The 13,667-nt window shown below is 41.0% G+C and overlaps 1 protein-coding gene across 2 annotated transcripts in view; it reads right to left on the reverse strand.

Annotated features, from left to right (window-relative positions):
* Positions 1-1,772: 1,772 nt before the first annotated feature.
* Positions 1,773-13,667, reverse strand: part of rasgef1ba (RasGEF domain family, member 1Ba) — a 100,043-nt gene continuing 88,148 nt past the window's right edge. For both annotated transcript variants that reach the window (XM_078543865.1, XM_078543855.1), the window contains 3 exons: positions 11,021-11,144; positions 6,198-6,270; positions 1,773-4,813 (listed from right to left, as the gene is read on the reverse strand). In XM_078543865.1, coding sequence (XP_078399991.1) covers positions 4,789-4,813; positions 6,198-6,270; positions 11,021-11,144 — 222 coding nt within the window. In that variant the 3' untranslated portion in view covers positions 1,773-4,788. The remainder of the gene's footprint in view (positions 4,814-6,197; positions 6,271-11,020; positions 11,145-13,667) is intronic.

Consider the following 13,667-nt stretch of genomic DNA (forward strand, 5'->3'; position numbering starts at 1 on the left):
CCTTCATGTCAATTAATTTCATCTACTCATCAACCAACTCTATTATTCTTTTATGAATTATTCCACTCTACATTTATCAGCCTGTAATCAGGTCACACACCCTCAGTGTTAACAACTTCTAGCTCTTTGTCAATGCAATTGTTTTACCACAAGACCTCAATCTGCCCCATATCTTTCAATGCGGCAGTTAAAATCCTGTTTCTTTTCATTCTTTACAGGCAGGGATAGATTTTCCTTACTACCTGAGCATTGAATATTGGCCAGGCAGAGCATAAAACAGAAAAATCTACTGAGGAGAATAGAATGCCATTTACAGGACCCAATTGCTTTTTCATTCCTAAATTCAATTACCATCATTTGACCCTTCCTGACAGACTTCCCTTTAGCATTTTAGGCTGATGAGGCTTAAAGGCAGATAATGAATTTGAAAATATACCCCAAAGACAAATCTAATCAACATCTCCACTTCATACTTTTTCATTTGTTAACATTCTTAGTCCACTCCTCCCTCTAATCTCAAATGGAATACCCACTAGCTATTCCTACACGACTGCTTCTACAAAGCTTGGTTTCCTCATTCATGCCACCTATTTTCTCTTTGATAACTGTTAAAAACATTCAATACCATATAAAGCCTCAGCCCATCCAGCTTTTCTTTCTGCCTACAATCTTCTTGCTTTACTTATTTTCAGTCTTTATGGTGTCCTGTCGTATGGGCATTGGCCTTTATCTTGCTCAGTTTCTTAAAATTGATTTAAAATTTAATTCTGCTCATTTGTCCCCAAAATATCAGTTGTTGGGTAGGATTTTGCTTTCTGAGGTGAACGAAAGGCACAAGCTTTCCATTCCACTTACACTTGCCCAGTCATTCTATGGGCTTTTGCACAGAAAGTTCCTGTCATCCAAGAAACGCAGGATCCTCAATTTAGCATTTGATGTCCGTGTGAACAGGGAAAACAACTGTGTGACACAATCAAACTGAACGATTGTTAGTGAACAGGCTGAACCAGGAAGTGTATAGTAGGTGAAATAAAGGCCAGGGCTTTACAGGGCAGCAGTGGCCCTGCCCACCAGCCAGAAAACTGGCAGCAAGCCTGGCTCAGCTGGTCATGCAAGCCCCAATTATATTCTATGATCCTCAGGCAATTAGTTGCCTGCAGTGGGGGCTTCCACCTCTTTAAAAAAATGAGGCCCCCCCCCACATCTATTGCTGGGACTGCAACCAGCCCAGAGCAGCCACAATGGAGGAGGCCCCGGAATTAAGGTGGGGCTCACCGGGTCCAGTCAGGCAGATCCCGGGGAAGTCGGGGAAATCAGTCATGGAAGCTGGTGGGCTCTTTCAGTGGGGGCAGTCCTAGCTTTCTGGGGAGAGGCCCTTTGTAGGTCGCAGTGTGCCCGATCAGGAAGCGCTTTCCCCCAAGCCCGCAAGTGGGCTTCCAGGGTAGACCTGGCGGTCTTCCCATGTGGCGGTGCCAACCTGTCCCTGGTAAAATATCAGCAGCAACAGGAAGAGGCCCTTAAGTGGCCTTAATCGGCCACTTAAAGGCCTGAATTGGCCTAAGGGCAGGCGAGCTGTCTGCCATACCATCCCTGCTTCTAGTAAAATGTCAGCTGTGGCGGGAAGACAACAGGTACACATACCCCCACCATCCCAACTGAACATACGCCCCTGCAACTGCCTCCCAGCCAGCTCCCTGGGGCCTCACTGTTAAACTCGGCCCATCGTGGTCAGTGTTTTTTTTTTAAATGACATGCAGGAGCTGGAGGATTGATTAAGATTCTATGAACAATTTATTGAATTTATTTCTACTGTATGTCCTTTTGACATGACCACTGATCCTTCCATGGTCAACATTTTCTGTGAGCAAAACAGGATATTAGAAATCTCTGCAGTCAGAACACATAACAACTTTTGGGTTCCTGTGATCCACTTTGACATAAATGCCCTGCATTCATTCAAGAACTTTAAAAGCAAAGTGCAACAGATGATGAATAGAAAAAAATCTTGAGATGAGCTGAGACTTGGTTCACAGCCAAGACGAAAGTGCCAACAATGCTGTATTTCATCAAAGTAAACCAGCCACTTTCTTTCTCTAGTGCTGGTTGCTGAAAGTTGAGCATGCCCAAAAGCTTCTTTGAAATCCAAAGGAATTTTCAGCCATTCCAGGTTGCGACACGACCTGTCGTACGCGTAAGTTACATTTTCATACACATCACATGATATTTCACCTTTTGTAAATCCAAAATGTTGAAGTCCATATAGCAATTTAATGATAGGAAATGGTTGCTGGAACTAAACTTTGGTGAGAATCAAAACATAATTCAAACACTTTTTCTGTCAACATCTGTATACAGGAGTCAGTTGTTTATTCCTTGGATAACTAGGGTATTATTTCCCACTCCATCAAGTAGCTACAAATTGTATAAATATCTGCGACTGACTTTCTCTTCCACTCTCTGACAGCTAAGATCGATGCCCGCATATACCACCAGTTGTAAAAAAAAAAATAAGTCCCATTTCTTTACCATAGGTTTGATAGGGAACCATGAGCTACAATGACTAAAAGGGCCATTGTAGATGGATACTGAAGCTGTTTTGTAATATATGATCTTGTCATTCTACGAATGCATGCTTATAAAAAAGGGAAACTTTATTGGAGCACAAAATGGTTCAGATGAAGTTAATTCAATGTGCTAGACAATGGGATAATTCAATTGAGGATTCACATATAAAACCAAAATGACCCAATTTAAGTTACTTCAGTTTTGAATTTTGGGTCAGTCCTATCTGTTCCCTAAATAATGCGTTAGGTCAATTAAGCATAAAAACAGATAGTAAATATTTGTACACAAGTGGAAAATTGCTATGTCCATTTAATGTAACCTTGGCAGAAAAATCTAACTCTGTGTTCTGTCCACAAAAGAACAATAACATGTCAATAACATCAATTGGTGGGTCAGGCCTTTGGCTTAGTCATAGCATCCTGGGACTTCCCCACTAACAGCACCGTGGGTGTGCCTACACCATGTGGACTGCAGCAGTTCAAGAAGACGGCTTACCACAACCTTCTCAAGGGCAATTGGGGATGGGCAATAAATACTGGCCTAGCCAGCGATGCCCACTTCCCGTAAATGAAAAAAAAAAAATTTCCACCTCTGAGACAGAGTCAGCATTTCAAGCTCACTCCGGACAATCCAGGGGAGTGGAGACTAGATTGACATCCAATGGGTAACTTATACCACATGGATTGTGGGTGCCTAGAAAACACTCCTGCCATGTAGGAATAATGGTGCCTGTTGTCTTATGGATATATATATATATATAGACTCAGGAATAATCACTTGCTGGCAAAAACGCTATGTGCTGCTGCATAAAAATGTCAAAGCTGGTATGCATGGCTAGAATAATCTTTCTCTATTGCTTCAGTAATCTGTAGATTGAGCTATGCCAAAGATCCAGTATAAAACAACTTCATTTCTACAGGTAAAAGAAGAAAACCTTCATTATTTACAAAAGTTCCATTTGAATCACATAAATTTAAAAAAATTCACTTGTAAGCATTCTTGACACTTAAAATACATTACGATGTACACGCAAAAGTATAAATTATATACACAGATAAGTTAACCACAATATTGTGACTGTTCTTATAATCTTTAAAAAAAGCACAAAAAGATAATGGCAGGACAAAACGCCTGCAAAATTTCAGCCTTCATTCAAATGGCTTACAAAAACATGTACGTTATCTGGTCAGCTCCATTAGTGAATTACTGACATTTAAACTGTTCTGAGCCACATTTTTTAATAGTCCTGTGATGCCTTTCGTGACACATCTGGAATGAATATGTTTAAGTGCTTACATCTGCTGAAAGCAAATCAAAAATGTCTAACAAAACAAGGTATTGCACAATCCAATGCTGATGTGACTCACAGAAGAGTGCATTTTGTAGGGTGATTGACCACCCACATTTTCATCAATGAATCTGCAAGCCTTCCCACAGAACAAGTCCTTGTGTTACTGCTGCTGATAAGGTACAATATTATTTTTGTGTCAATATTTTAGTGTAAGTGTGTGAAAACTACCAAACATCTAAAAGCAACTAAAATTCTCTTTAATTCTTACAAATGCCAAAATAACGCATTCTACCATTTCCATTTTTTGTGTTACTTTAAATCTCAGAATGTGTTAAAACCTATACAGATGTGACTCATACTGCAATGTGGAATGTTTATAAAGTGTTCTATGTAAACAATTTAGTCATGGATATAACTAGCTTCCCATATCACACAAATCTATTGCATTCCAGTACTATATTTCTGTGACCAATGTCATGAACATTATATTAGCAATCTTTTTTTCCATATTACTGAGTTGGCTAACCAGCAACCAACTCAGAGTTCAGTTTTAATTCCAATAATCAGTAGACCAGGTGGAGACCAGCACCAAATTCTGAGTTTCCATCTGAAACAGCAGAGAATAACCAGCTGCAAACCTCGGAGTTCAGTCCACAACTTGAGAGCTAATACTGAGGTGTGCAATCATGAGTACACTCTCAAAGTTCAATTCATAACGTCAAGTTGAACAAAAAAAAAAGACACATTTGAATCAGATCTGTGACCAATGAAATATGGACATCCAATGTCTGTTTTGCTCTCACTGAGATGCATCCTCCTTGGTGCTGATACGGGAGTTCTAGACTACTGTATGTCCAAGTGTCTTGTCCTCAGAGGCCAGTTATTTCAAACATCTTAGATTTGGGCTGATTATAGAGCAGTTTATGTCCATGCTAAACCCTAGTTAGAAGTGTTGATCTGAAAAAAAAATAGGAATACATTGTTTTAACTGCACAATCAAATAGTCAAATAGGAACTTGCAGGAACAATGACCACTTTAGGTTTTGCGATAAAAGAAAACAGCAGAGTAATCATGTCACCAGAAGGCTATTCAAACTCTTTTCTCAGCAGATCATTTTTTCAGGTACTTCCTACCTATTTTATCTATCAGATTTAAAACAAAATATTTCTGATGAGCTCTGAACAAGCCAATCAAATGTCAATGTAGTGTGCGTTCCAATTTCTCTGTAAATTGAGGTCATCCAAAACTCTGCAGGCTGTGTCGTAACACGCACTGAGTCCCATTCACCTCTCACTCGTGCTCGCTGAGGTACACTGACTCCTGATTAGGCAATGCCCTGATTTTAAAATTCTATTCCTTGTTTTCAAATCGCCCCATGGACTCATCCCTTCCTATCTCTGTAATTTCCTCCAGCCTCACAGCTCTCCAGTTCGGACCTGTTGAGCACCCCCAATTTTAATTGCTCCACCCTTGGGGGCAGTGCTTTTAGCTTCCAAAGCCCTAAGCTCTGGAATTCCCTCCCTAAAATTCACTGCCTCTTGGCTTCTTATTTCCTCCTTTAAGGTACTCATTAAAACCTAACTTTTTTACCAAATCTTTGGTCATCTGCCCTATCTTCGCCTTATGTGGTTCAGTCCCAACTTTTGTTTGATAATGCCCTCATGAAGCACCTTGGGATGTTTTATTACTTTAAATATGTTTTATAAATACAAGTTGTTGTGTGTTTTCACAGAGCGGATCAACATTGCAATCTTGAATTACATGTCATGATACCATGTCTTCAGCATGTCTTAAACCAACTGTTTTATTATATAAAAAACACTGCTTGGGTCAACTCGGAAGTAGGGATAAGTATAGGGTATGAAGTTTACATACTCCTGTTTAAAGTCTGGGTATTTCCCCCACTCATTTATTTTCATGAATCACCATATGAATCATAGTTACAAGATTCCTGATGAACCTCTGCACTTCCAGATTTTGAAGGATGGAATTATATTGGATAGGCGGAGCCTTTTGTGGAATGTCTGTTTCATACCACTGCTGATAAAGGGATTAGTGTGCATAAAATCCATTTGCAAACCAAATGCTCGATTTCCTTTTGTTTTCTATTTTTCAATCTCAAGTATTTGTTGTGGTTTGGCAAACTTTCAATGGAGATTTAAAATAAAAGCACACAATCACTCAGTAAACAGATCAAAAACACACTGATCCTATTGATCCTCAAAAAAAAGTAAAGGGAAATATGTAATTATCTAGAATTTATATACGGGTTTATGTACATGCCTTTCTTTTTAATTACCCACATACTAAAATTGCTGCTTAATGAGCTTTGGTGTCTACCTTAGGGTCTTCCACCGCTCCTTCTCAATGTGGTTCTCAGGGCTTTCACTCTCATAGGACGCCAAGTAAAGTGCTGAGGAGAAACAGGGGAAATAATAATACATTACCAATGGTATAATATCAATCTAAAGCAAAACCTGTTTTATAAAGCCCCTGTCTATCTTAGGCACAAAGAAATTACAGCACAGAAGGAGGTCATTTGGCTCATGCGTATGTGCCAGTACAGCTCTTCAACAACTCTTCAGCTTCGGTTCTCTCTTCAATTCCGTCTTCCTGCCTCTTCCCCGCATCCATTTGCCACAGAATCTTAGGGATGAATTCACATTTAACCCATAACCCTCCCAAAAATAGCATGGAGCCAGGTTGTTTGCTTTGTTCTACTATTAGTCAATTCAAGTAAAGTACAGTGAAAATGAAGTGAAAAAAATCTTACTGTCCTTTTAGGCTTTAGTAGCAAGTTAAATTTGATCATGATTAGGGGACAAGGCTTGTGACATACCCAAGGATTTGTGTCCATGGCAACAGACATTTCAATGAACACGTGAACTCTGCTTTGATTCACTGGTCCTGGTTGTTGAGGATCAGCCGAAACCTGTGCTTTAAATGCTATGTATGTTTGATAGTTTTATATAATTTGGAAGGTACTTTTTGATTTAATTTGTTTCAATTAGAATTTCCAAGGTAATAGGAGATATGTCTCACCTGAACCTGCAGCTGTACTTTAGTTTTCCCTGCTCTACAATCCACATAGAGGGGAGCATGCAGAGATGGGGCTAAATTAAAGCTGATGTTTGTTGTACAGCCACTGGACTGGGTTCTGCATTATTAGGAGAGATTGCAAATTGTAGTATAAAAGCAAAATACCGCGGATGTTAGAAATATGAAACAAAATCAAAAATTGCTGGAAAAACTCAGCAGGTCTGACAGCATCTGTGAAGAGGAAGACAGTTCTGATGAAGAGTCATACGGAATCGAAACGTTAACTCTGTCTTCCTCTCCACAAATGCTGTCAGACCTGCTGAGTTTTTCCAGCAATTTTTGTTTTTGTTGCAAATTGTAGTGTTTTGATTATTTAATATCTGAGGATGTGTAAATTCAATGCTTTGTAATCTGCTGAAATCTGTCATTAATCTTTATAGCTACTGTTTAATCTTTATGGGTGAATCTTCCGTTTGGCGTGCGGGGATGGGCCCCGCTCGCCGACGCGCAAAATGACGAGTGGAGACGTCGAGTGTGCATCCCAACGTCACTGCGCGTCATTCCGATCTCCAGTTCAGCAGGCGCACGCTGGAGTTGGTTGTGCGACCGCCGAACTGTCAAAGGCCTGTTAAGGACATTAATCACCTAATTAAAGTAATTGTCAGGGCTGCCTTTCCAACCTTAAGGTTGGTGGGCAGGCGAAGAGCCCAGGCGTCCTTCGCGTTTCTCATGAAACTTCATCCAACGGCGGGATGAGGTTTCATGAAGGGTTTACAAATTAAATTAAAATTCTTATTAAAATTCATAAACATGTGCCAGCTCATGTGACACTGTCACATGAGGGGACATGTCTGAATAATTTTATTTCTTTATTTTAAACATTTTTTGAGCTGAACATAATCTCCCTGAGGCACGGAGCTGCCTCAGGGAGATTACTGCGCTCAAGAGCATAGGCCCTGAGTCTCCCTCCTCCTCCCGCCCGCACAAGTAGCGCTGAGCGCTTCTGGGTGCATGTCACGCTGGGTGGTCCTTAATTGGCCCTCCCATGTAAAATGGCTGCGTGCCCGCCCGTCTGCCTCTCCTCTATGTTTAACAAAATAACTTAGACACAATTATTTGTTAGTATTCATTCTTACGTTATTCAAAGGCTCAAAGAATATTAGAAGGCTTATGTAATTTTCAGTGAGCAAATTGTAAAGATTAGAGTGATTTATTCAGCTCTGGGCTACTTTACAATAGGAGATTTTGGGCGGAATTTTAAGGCAGCGGGGTTTTACATTCCCGCCGAAGTCAATGGAGTTTAGAACGGCTCGCCGCATTTTACAGCCCGGCCCTGCCACGATGGGGCCATAAAATTCCAGCCATTGTGAGTAAGGTCATGGGTAGATTCACATGCAGCAAGAGCTCCCTTATGAGAGAGGCTCCTAATGCTGAGTACAAGAGAGATATCTGGTAAGAGCCTGAAAGTTGTAGCAAACAATATAGACAGGTATCAGTGCAAAAGGCCAGTTTAAAAGTCTGTGCTTAGATCCTTTGGTTGAAACCGAGGTCAGGATATAACATTTTAAGAGTGAGCATTTGTAAACTAAAATCAAACTCGTTTCTGAGTGCAAAGTAAATGTGATTATAAATTGGCCATTCATCACTGCAAAACATGCCTCAAGTTCTGTTTTTGTCAATTTTAGAAATGTTTTTAGCAAGTTTCTGTTGATGTGCAGCAACCAAGATTGGCAACTCCAAACAAGAGTTCACCCTTTCTCTTGAAATTGAGATTTTCATAAGTTTCTCAATGCCAAGTTTTATTGCTTAAAAATCAAAATCAGACTAATCTCCAGTGTGATTTTAGAAATCAATAGACATCACTGTGGCCACAGTTGTAAATCAATTTACTTTCCCCAGCTATTGAGCAATTTTATTAAATATTATCTCTATGCCTCTGAGATTACACTTTGAAATATTAGTGGGCAAAAGCTTAACGAGTTCATATGACATTTCTTTGTTTGCTATTTTAACATTCACGTTATCCCATTTAAAATGGTTAAAAATTCTGCCAGGATACCAGCACTCTAGGTCCATATATTCAAGAGATAACCGATCCACTGTATGTAGTGATATGTATTTTTGTTTCATCTGTCCTAATGTATTTTGGACTTTTGAAAGGAAACTTTAATGTTAGGAAAAGGACAAGTTATAAATTTGACATTCTTTCGTTAATCCTAGAAAATCAATTTTATCTGCCCCAATGACAACTTGTATTTATATAGCACCTTTAATGTAATAGAATGTCCCAAAGTGCTTCACAGGAGCATTATAGAACAAAATTTGACAACAAGCTACATAAAGATATATTAGGGCAAATAATCAAAAGCTTGCCTGAAGTGTTTGCCTAGATTATGTTCTCAATTTCCAGGAGTGCAGCTTTGACTATAACCTTCTGACACAAAGAAGATAGTGCTGCCACTGAGCTAAACTAACTGCTCGCCAAGGATAGTGAAAACATGATCAAATGTTTTTTAAAGGAAAAACACAGGACAGATGTTCCTCTGAAATCTAAAATCTAACAATAATTTGTTTCAATCATTGTACACTATGTGCACAGGAACAATTATATTTCAATCAAACTTACATCATAGCTATGAACTGTGTACGATGAGTTAAAAGTAAAAGTTAATACAAGTAGCATAATTCTAAAGGAAGTTTTCTGCATTGAGCAAAATGCTTTTCAGTTTGGGTTTTCAGTTAGTTTATATTGAAGCGACTGATAGTTGTATTAAGTATTCAAAAATCCACACATGGACAATTCACTATATCCATTCTTAAAAAAATTATAATCCTTTTGAGTCGTTGTACAGCGTTTCATTTTATCACTATGGAAATAAATAAATGTACAGTTTTGCTACAATTCCCTTGACAAGTCTAGTAAATCAGTGTTAATCAATGATTTACAGAATTTACTTACTTACATAAGTACTGATGAATGCCGAACACTTACTTTACAAAAGAACATCACAAACTAATTCGAGGAAGCTACTTATCAAGTCTGTTAATATTCCAATAGAATTTTTCATGTTTTGGAGAGACACAGTTTACTAAAAGAGTAACTCACTTAAGATATTTGTTCATAATATGTTATAAATTATTAACGGCAGGATTGTTCATATGGCGGGCCATTTTATGCGGGCAGGCCAAATAAGACCCGCCCAGCGTAATACATGGCCAGCGCTACCTGTGTGGTTGGGGGGAAGTGGGAGAGTCGGGGCCAGCGCTCTTTCGTGTTGTGTGCTAAAGAGCGCTTCAATCTCCCTGAGGCACGGAGCTGCCTCAGGGAGACTGAATCGATAATAAAATTATTAAATAAAAGGTGTAATAATTTATTTAAACACATCAGTCACATGAGTTGGGACATGTTTTTAAATTTATGAATTTAAAAAAATTTATTTAATAAACGCTTTAGGAAACCTCATCCCGTTTGTGGATGAGGTTTCCTAAAAAAATGCGAAGGCCGCTTGGCTTTTTCGCCTGCCTGTCAGCCTTAAGGTTGGACGGGCAGCATTTAGAATAACTTTAATTAGATCCATAATGGCCTTAATAGGCCGTTTACATATCGGCGGGCGCGCAGCCGACTCCGGCGTGCACCCGCCGAAGGAAACATTGCTACTGAGCGCGATGACGTCAGGACGTACGCCCGACGTCATCGAGTGTTATTTTACGTGTCGGCGTGTTGGGCCCACCCCCTCACACCGACCGGAAAATTCTGCCCTAAGTTATTTAAGTGGTAAGTTAACGATCGGACATACAGTAAATAGGACAGCAATGCCACAATTATCCCTTTCACCTTGAATAGTTGTTATTATAAAAAGATATTATCTGAATTTATACACAGATCCAAGTTATAAGTATCAAAGCTTTAAGTTATAATATTAATGTATGTACATAAATTTACCTTTCTGCAAGAAAAAAAAACTTATTGATTATAGCAGGCACTGCAGAAAATTAATTTTAATTGTTATTTTCAAGAATCACTGTTAGTCAGTGGTTCTTTTACCTTCATTATTTTCATTAAAATGCATGCTCTATGTCATCTTAATAGCACAATTCATTTTCAAACGTGTCTACTGACTTACTATCTTCAGAGAAGACAGGGGCTGTGAGAAGATATTGAAGAATTTTGCGATCACGCTCAAAGGGGCACTCCACTTGTTTCCAGGTCATAAACTCACTGACCTGCTTTGCAAGCTCCCAGAATTTCTAAAAGAAGAAGTAATAAATTAAATAGCTTCACGCAATGGCTCGGACTGTAATCTTAGAGGATATTTCAGTGCAAACCAATATTTCTTGGTGGCTTTAAATGTGAATTGCTTCATGATCTTAGTGCCCTTAGACCAAGAGGGTCACAGCAGTCTGAGCAGCAGCCTAAAAGGAGAATGTGAAAGGTAATATACTTTTGGACATTCAAATTATTTTAAAAAAATGTCTGGTTGACAGAAAAAAGATGGTAATTTACCAGCACATTTATCTGTGAGGCAAAAAATAATTTCCCGCAATTAATTTGGTGGTTTTGGGGCATTGGAGAGCCAAAACATGGGGTGGGATTTTATGGCCCCATCGTGGTGGGGGCAGGGCTGTAAAATGCAGTGAGCCATTCAAAGGTCTAATGGCTTTGGTGGGACCGGAAGAGATGTGAACACCGCTCCCACCCGAGATCGGCAGCCGAAAGCAATCACATGCTGGCTGGCCAATTAACAGCCGGCCAGTGCAAGACTCGCTCGGAGAGAAGGCCAGCGCTGATGGGGGCGGGGAGAGGGCCAGTCCATGAATCTGATAGCTGTGGGTGGGGGGGTTTAAAAGCAGATGAATGAAGGGATGTAGATGAGGATCAACTGTTGGAGAGGATGGTGAGGAACTTGAAAGTTAAAGTTTAATCAAGAGTGAAAGTTAGGAGGAAAGTGTGCAAGGAAGATTGCAATGTTCTCAGGTGCCAGAAGACATGGAAGAAGGCTTGGAAATGCCCGAAGCCAAGCATCCCGCGCTTCTTTGATGCCTGCCTGCGGGCACTCATCAATGCTGTCAGTGATCACCGGGAGATATTGCTGCCACGTGACTGCAAGAGGAGGCCTCCACACCACACCTAGGGGGCTTGGTCAGAGGTGGAAGCACAAGTCAGCAGCCAGGGGTCATCAGAAGGACCTAGATGCAGTGCTGGAAGAGGGTCAATGACCTTCTCCGCTCTGCAAGGGTGAGTATTAAGGCCCAATTTCACCTTGGATTAATGTGTAGGTGTAGGCTTGCATTTGTTAGAGCTTGAGGGTGTTAAAGCCATGAGCTAAAGTTGACACATCTTCCTGTGCCCTTGAAGATTGCCTGGGACTAGCCAGGATGGAAGGCATGCCTTGAAGGGGGAAGTCTCACAATGTGCTGGGTACTTAAACTAGCGATATTGGCGAGGAAGATGCAATGTTCTGGCATATAAATGGGGGACTCATTAAAGCACTATTGTCCTTACAAGAGAAGAGGAGTCATTATGCTCTGGAGTGAAGCTGAACTGGTGGGAGAGTACCAAATCTAGTGTTGCTAACTCCATTGAAGGAGGAGATCCTGGAGCTGGTGTGTGAGTGTGGAGTGAGATCCACTGGTGGTGGAGAGGCAGGGTCTCGGAGGAGGGTAAGAGTGAAGTGGACACAGAAGAGGTTGGGGGAAGGTCTGAGAAATGGAGGGCAACAGGTGTAAGACTGACAGGTGAAATCCAGTAATTCTGAATATTCATCCATCCTGAAGTCTTTGTTTGCTAGATTACCAATTTCAGAATCTAACAGAATGTATCTACTCTGAATCTTATATGCTAATGGATACTTACACTTGCTTTTCCTCCATCAGAGGGATCATCTTGAAGACCACTTAATGATCCAGAAGGTCCTCCATTAACATTGGAGGAGGATTAACAGCTAGATGCCCCCGTGTCACATCCTCTCTCTGCACCACCTCAAACACAGGCATGTCACACTCGCTTGAGGGGATGTCGGAGACAGGGAGTCCCCGGAGCTCTGACAATCGGAGGATAATTGCTGGAGACCAGGATGATGCTGTGCCCCAGGTAGATGTTGAGCCTCTGGAGTTGTCTATTAGGCAACAAATGCTGGAATGCATGTGGAGATCTTGCAGATATTCCTGAGGGTTTGCGTGCTATGGTCTCTGTGTTGGTGGAGTCCATGCGCGGTAATGAGCACTATGTTGACCCTCAGCTCTGAATGCACAACATCCTCCATAGAGAGAGTGACGGCTCTCTTGGAGCGGCAGTTCCAGGAACTCAATCAGGTATTTCTGGGGTTCCCATTCAGACCTGTGATCCCACACACTGGCAGTGATCTCAGCAGGTCACTGCCAATGCAAGAGATGGATGAGGCACCTAGTGACTCTGCTAGCTGCTTGTCCATCTATGGTGAGCAGGGAGGTTCAAGAAAACCTTGTTGGTGGATGACCGGCAGCTCCATGCATCTGGGGGACTCCTCTCAGGGCACTCCTGATGATGACAGCAGCTCCTCTGCCCCTCTGCCAGTGACCGTTGCATCTGAGGACATTGCAGTGACTGAGGAGTGCCCAGCCATTGCATAGTCCACAATCAGGTCCTTCACAGGCCTCAGCGACCAGAGGACAGCCACCAAAGTCATCAAGGCCAAAGGGGCATTAGAGTCAGCAGCCTGCCTCCAATGCAGCTGCTGGCAAGGGGGTAGTGCCTAGATATAGCACATGTAAGCGGATCATTAAATCACCTTA

This window comes from Cetorhinus maximus, chromosome 1 (assembly GCF_964194155.1).
Source record: "Cetorhinus maximus chromosome 1, sCetMax3.hap1.1, whole genome shotgun sequence".
NCBI classification, from domain to species: Eukaryota; Metazoa; Chordata; class Chondrichthyes; order Lamniformes; family Cetorhinidae; genus Cetorhinus; species Cetorhinus maximus.